Source organism: Cariama cristata, unplaced genomic scaffold (genome assembly GCF_000690535.1).
Source record: "Cariama cristata isolate BGI_N322 unplaced genomic scaffold, ASM69053v1 scaffold27682, whole genome shotgun sequence".
Lineage (NCBI taxonomy): Eukaryota > Metazoa > Chordata > Aves > Cariamiformes > Cariamidae > Cariama > Cariama cristata.
The window spans coordinates 668-7,104 of NW_009602645.1; the positions used below are offsets into that span (position 1 = coordinate 668).

General features: G+C 57.0%; 1 protein-coding gene across 1 annotated transcript in view; it reads right to left on the reverse strand.

The window, feature by feature from the left end:
* Positions 1–2,347: 2,347 nt before the first annotated feature.
* Positions 2,348–6,437, reverse strand: part of FADS6 (fatty acid desaturase 6) — a gene marked incomplete at its 5' end in the record, with an annotated part of 4,469 nt that continues 379 nt past the window's right edge. Inside the window, 5 exons of the mRNA XM_009694867.1 lie at positions 2,348–2,497; positions 3,023–3,202; positions 3,790–3,977; positions 4,825–5,005; positions 5,541–5,707. Of these exons, the coding sequence (XP_009693169.1) occupies positions 2,348–2,497; positions 3,023–3,202; positions 3,790–3,977; positions 4,825–5,005; positions 5,541–5,707 (866 nt within the window). The remainder of the gene's footprint in view (positions 2,498–3,022; positions 3,203–3,789; positions 3,978–4,824; positions 5,006–5,540; positions 5,708–6,437) is intronic.

Sequence of the window (6,437 nt, forward strand, 5' to 3'; positions counted from 1 at the left end):
CCTCCATCTGCACCCACTCCTTCAGGGTGTTTGCAGCAGGGACCAGGATTTCCAATGGCTTTAAAGCCTGTGCCTGTGCTCCAAGCCCCCAGCCTTAGCTCAACAAAGCAGTTACCAATCCATTGCCCAGAGATGCAAGGCTGGAGGCTCAGTTCCAAATATCAATGTTGATATCATCCACAAAAAGAGCTGAGTTTAAATTTGGGGCATCATTCAAGGCAGGAATTTAGGGGGTTCTGAGCACAGGTCAGAAATCTCCCTTTTCCCCATTAACCTCTGCTGTATCTTCCACTTCTGACAAGGAATAATCCACATATTTCCCAAATCACAAGTCATCTCCCACTGCTTGAAAGACCTGCGAACACCTGCCTTTAGATGGCACTGAGTTAAACAATATCCATGAAATCCAGCAGTGGAAAGGGCTGTTGCTCCCACCAACGCTTAGAAACATTTTGGAACTGATGATGTGCAACAAAGGAGGAGAAAGAGCATTTTGTGCCCAGAAATGGGGACACGAGAGGCTGAGATTACCCCGTCTGAACCAAAAGCACTGCTAATGTGTGCTCACCCACCTCTTGCTAAAGCCAGGAGCACCATTAATTTGGCACGTTTAGCTCTGAAGTTCAATTTAAAAATTAATCAGGAGGGTAGGAGAGCAGCTCTGGGGAGGGTCCCTGCCACCCTTGAGCCCTGGGTGGCCCCTAGGAGTACTTGGGCTATTTAAAGCCCCCCCCACCCCCCCCCCCCCCCCCCATCTCTCCCCCGACCTATGGATCCAGTGTAACCCAAGCTCAAAGGGCAAGAATTTGCCCTTTGGATGTTTCACAATGTCCTGGATCGATAAACCTGCATGGGGCCAGTTAGAGGTGACACAGCAATGCCACCAGCCCAGGGCATCAGCATTCCCCAGGCCCCAGCCCAGGATAAATCAGTAATTCCCTATTTCTGATGCCGAAGGGGTCACACTGGTTGGATCCAGGGCCAGGTTCTCCCCTCTCCAGGTCAAGATCTGCTACACAGGGACACACCGTGACCCTCCCAGCTCCAGCTCCAGCTCCATGTCGCAGCGGCCACATGGGGACACTTCTCTGGGTCTCAGGGTGTCCCTGCACTTGAAGGAGAACAGGGTACATGATGCCCATGGGAGGAAAAAACCCATGGGCTGCCCGCTGCAACCCTCACCTTGCCATGAGGCCAGGTCCAGGGCAGAGCATCCCTGTGCCTCGGGACACATTTGCGATGTGGAGCCCTACAAATCTGAGGTGTGGGTCTGGGGGGGGGGTCCAGCCCTGGTGGGGGGACAGCACAAATCAGGGAGCAAAATCCCAGGCCTAGAGCAAAGCGTCGCAAAGCCCAGAGCCAGCACTGACTCCTGCGCTGGTCCCAGTCAGGCCAGTTGCCTTTTCTGCTGCCAGCTCCCCACCATGATGCTGGGCTGGACTTTGTCATCAGTCTTGCAGGTCTGGGACAGCAGAGTGCCCTGGGAAAGCCAGGCATGGCATCCCAGAGGGGGTGGAACAGGCCGCATGAGCATCCCACCCACCGGCAGTGATTTAGTGGGCCAAGTTCACCCTCCCAAGGCAGGGAAAGTCCCCCAAGCCTTGGAGACCAGCCTGCTTCTGGCAGGTGATTCTCCTGCTAAACTCTTGCAATAGCAACGATTAGGTCTGGGGTCACCTCTGGTAGCCCAACACGGATACTCCACATGGGGTAAGGGCTTTTCCCTCAGCCCTGCCTCGGGCACTGCGGGATACCGGTATGATTTGCTCCCACAAAAACCCCTGATAATAAAGAAGATCCACCTCAACATGTTAAGGCTGAATTTGCCAAATCATTGTTCCTAGAAGGGACTGATTTACACCAAAGTCAAGCAAAGTGCAGGCAGCAGTGACACAACCCCCTCCTCGCAATCCACCCCTTCCCTGAATCCCTGACCACACATTTGCAGATCCATCCCACAAATCCCAGTGGTTCTCAGCTGGGAATCAGCTCCGGACAGTGCCGCATCCCCAACCACATCCCCCATGGTCCTGCTGCAGGGAGGCCCCAACCAGCAGATGGGGGTTTCCTCTTCCCAAGCGTGAAAGCAGAGTGGATAAAACTAAGCCCTGACTGGGAATAACTGGGGGAGATCCTCATTTCTCTGTCGCCGGCATTGCACTGCCTGTCTCTCCTCCCGTGGTGGCTCTGTGCATCTTTATCTAGCCAAAAGCAAGACATTGGGAAGAGAGGTTTCCTACGCGATGCCTTTATGGAGGTGTTTGTCTGTGTAACCCCAATCCTGCTAAAACCATCCCTGTTGTAAGTTCCCGCAGGAAACAGCCCCCCGAGTCCTGGGGCCCCATCCTCACTGGATGCCCACTAGCTCTGTTATGGGGGGAGCATGGACCATCAGCTCCTCGTATCTCTGGAGGAAGAGCCAGAGCCTGGAGGTGTAGGTGTCCTCATTGTACGGCAGCTTCTTCTGCTTCAGGTACTGGGAGACAATGGGTTTGATCTGCAAAGGCAAAGGCAAAGTCACCTCCGTGCGGGATGCTCCAGCATTTGTACAAGGTTCCCAGCCTGAGGCATCGCCAAGCTCCCTGCAAGGTGCCTAGAAAACCCTTCCCAAATGCCCAAAAGAGGGCTGGAGACAGCAGCACCAACTATAACTTCTTTATCATGAAAATTAAGAGGAAGGTGGTTTCCGACTGCAGCACCGCAGGGAGCTGACCCTAGCAAAATGCCTTGGCAGGACAAAATGCCTTTGCAGCTGGGAAGCTGCTGCAGGCTGGAACTGGGATCAGGGGAAGCAGCAGGGAGTGGAAACTCGGGAGAAACAGGAGTGGGGATGGAGGGAGGCAGGTTAGGGGCTGTTGCAAAGCAGTGAGGGGTCCCTAGCATGGGGGGAGCAGCACAGGAAGGTCCAGTTGCAGGGAGAGGAGGCGCTGGGGAGAGCTTGCAGCAGCATGGCAGGGAGATGGATTGTCTTGTCCCCATATCACCTCCCAACATGGTCGTCCACCCAGCGGGGCTGTCTCACCTTCAAGCACATGTTGTCGGAGAGGCTGGGGAAGAGGTGATGCTCCACGTGGCAGCTGATGAGCGAGTGGCCGAAGGACCAGTCGAGCAGGGCGTTGCGGGGCAGGTTGAGGACACCCAGGCTCATGAGGTGGATCCGCTTCGGTTTCCGATCGGCCGCGAACATGGGGAGGCCGATGTGCTGCGGGAAAGGCAGGGTGGGGACCCCAGAGTACCCCCCCCCAGCCCCTTCCCAGCAGAGCCACCCGCAGCTCTGGCCATGCGAGGGCACGAAGCTGTCAGCCAGGCTGAGCCAGATTCATGGGTTTGGCTGCCAACCCCAGTGCTGGATTCATCCCTAAAGTCACTCCATCCTATGCTTATCTGTCCACAGACCCACTGAGGAGCAGCCCGGCTCCGTCCCCCCAGCACACCCACACTTTGAGCCACCAGCCCCTCTCCATCCCAGGACCCGCAATACCAGCTGCACCGACACCTGCAAACACACCAACTCCCCCCGGTCCTGCAAACCACCACAGAGGACATCACCCTCCAAACCCTTTGCATCCATCTGCCCTGACATTCTCCCAGGACCACCACCTTCCACCCCAGCACCACCAGTCTGATCCTCCCCGTGACAACATCGGCACGAGGCAGGTGACAGCTGAAGCCGCTCGCCTTAGGATGGCACAAGCTCCAGGCAGCAGTGTCAGGGCTTGTCACCAGCGCTGGGTTGGGGCTGGCCTGTCTCCAGCACCGTTGGGACATCTTGAAGCTTCAGGTCTCTACCTGGAATATGTTGACATGGATGTAGGGATGGGCCAGGAGGGAGCGGGTGAGCAGCATGCAGAGCAGGGCAGACCACGTCGACTGGAAGCCCGAGACGTGGAGCAGCAGCCAGTAATGGCAGTAAAGACCCAGAAACATGCAGCAGAGAGTCCGGAGAGCTGCTTTCCACTCCACATTCCTCAACAAGTCTGCACAAGGAAGAAAAGGAACATGAAAGAGGTGCTGACGTTTCCCTGTCACCACTGCTGCTCCAGCGGCCAGCCTGCCCAGTGTGCCGATGACCCTACAGCCCAACCTGCTCTTCAGCTCCCTTTCCCCATCCTCCAGGTTGACCCAAACCCCCCAGCCCTGCCGACCTACTGGTTTTTGGGGTGGGGGCCAGGACCCCTCCCCAGGGCAGTGCTCTGCAGGCTGCAGCCCCGGCAGCAGGTCCAGCTGCGCATCATCACACAGGATTTGGATGCATCTTCTTTTCTTGCAACTTGCCAAGTCATTGTCTGTATTTTGGCATTGCCTAGAGCTGTGCTGTTCAGGCCGGAGGGCTGGGCTTCCTCAGCCTTTTACAGTTTTCTGGGCTCTTCTCCCCAGTCGTTTCCCGACATCGTTATAGCCCCCGAGCTACCGCTTTGCGTGCCCGAGCTCGTTGTCATCCAGCGCACCCCATGCGATGCTCTGACCGGCCAGAGACCTACGTGTGATGCTGAACCCTGCTACAGCCAAGGGTCTGAATTAAAGGAGAGCAAATTTGGGGTGTTTCTTGCTCACGATGGCTTTTGCCAGAGCTCCCAGCATCTAACATAGGAAAAAGTGAAGTGTTTTCTCTCCTTTCTGCTGGTGCTCAGATGCAGCAGACGCCTTCCCCAGAGCAAGAGCAGCATCGCCTGTCTTTGCTGCAGCCCTGTGTCCCGCTGTGGGCTGGCGTAGTTCATGTGATGCCTCCCAACAAAGCAGGACCCTTTGGTGGTGGGGTGAGACCTGGACAGTAACGAGCTCGCCACACCCAGCACCCCATCCCAAGGTGGTTGGGACACGTACCCAGTGCAACCAGAGGGGTTATGATGGGCACTGCAAGAGGCGCGATGAACATGTAGACGTAGCGATTCAGGAAAGGAAGCTTCCAGGTGCTGGAGTCCCCCAGGCCAATGACGTTGGTGTAGCCGTGGTGGATCTTTACGTGGTTATAGGTGGCCTGCTCGGCCGTGAAAGCTGAGCAGAGCTGGGAGGGAAGAGAAAGGAAAAGAGATGCCTACAGCCACGGTGCCAGGGTCAGGCACTGCCTGGCTTGGGCTCATGGGAGAGGCACCCAGGGGAGATGCTCTGCACCCACAAAGAAGCACGCAGGGAAGATGGTCTGCACCCCACAGGCCCCAAACCAGTCTGGAAATGGACTTCTTAAGAGTTAAGCACTGGAAACCATTCCCACCATTCCCTGCAACTCATTATCCTGCTCTGCAGCCCCATGGCCAAGGGGACCGACACAAAACGCCCCAGCCCAGCACATGGCAGAGGCTGTCCCCAGCCAGGGGCTCACTCCCTGCCCCGCTGCCTCCAGGCAAAGCCCCACATGCAGGGACGTTCGTGGTGCTCCTGGTGTAGAGTTGCTTTTCGTCTAACTCTCCTGCACATGGATCAGGAAGGGTTTGGATCCATCTTGTTCTCTGGTGGCTGTTCCTGAAGGGCTTGAGGTGCTGGCAAGATGCTGATGGGGCTTTTGGGGGGGGCTGCCACCTGAACCCCACATCCCCACTCACCTCAATGAAGAAGATGGCCCACACTTTGCCCCAGGACTTGGACTCGGTCAAGGCGTTGTGGCTGGCCAGGTGGCTGCCCTTCACGGTCAGGGTGTGATGCACCACGCCGAGGGTGAGGACACCCACCAGGAAAGGGATGGCCTGGGCTGACCGCAGGCACAGGAACCCTGTGGAGAAACCAGCCGGGCAGGACCTTGGCCACGCACACATTCTGCAGCCCTCCTTGCCTCTGAGCTGGGCTGGAGGTGTTGCTACAGCCAAACATGTCAGCCACTGCCCTAAACCTGTTTTTCAGATGTAGTTACAGATATTTAAACTGCCTGAGTCAGAAAGTTTCCCTCTGCATTGCCCTGCACGACAGGACCAGCCGTGTTTGCCGTCGTGCTGAAGGCTTGGCCGCTTCTAGTCACGATGGCACCGGGCGCTGCTGGTGCCAGGTCCCATCCCACAGCTCTGGCTGGGATCCCACCGGTGACAAACACAACCCTGCCATGATTTCAACATCCCCAGGAGTTCAAAAGCAAGAGAAGGTACCAACTGCAGCTTTCCAACCATGCTGCCAGAGCCCCGCGCTCGACCGTGTCTGCCTGCACCCACCACGGCCGATGCCATTGTCACCAAAACCACCACTGTTTCCCTGTCCCATGGTGGGGCATGGATGGAGCACACCACTCCCTGTCCTGCCCTGTGCCCATCTGCCCGGGCACTGTCCCCTCACCCCTGGCCATACCCCACGTGCCACCGTCACCCACTGTGCGTTTCCAGTGGGGTCAGGGTGCCCCACGGTATGGGGTGAAGGTGTTACTGCGGTTTTGTTCCAGGCTTAATAGGCTGCTAACAGGTTTCCAGCACAAAGTTGTACCAGCACTGCAAAACCTGTGAGGAGGCAGCAGGACC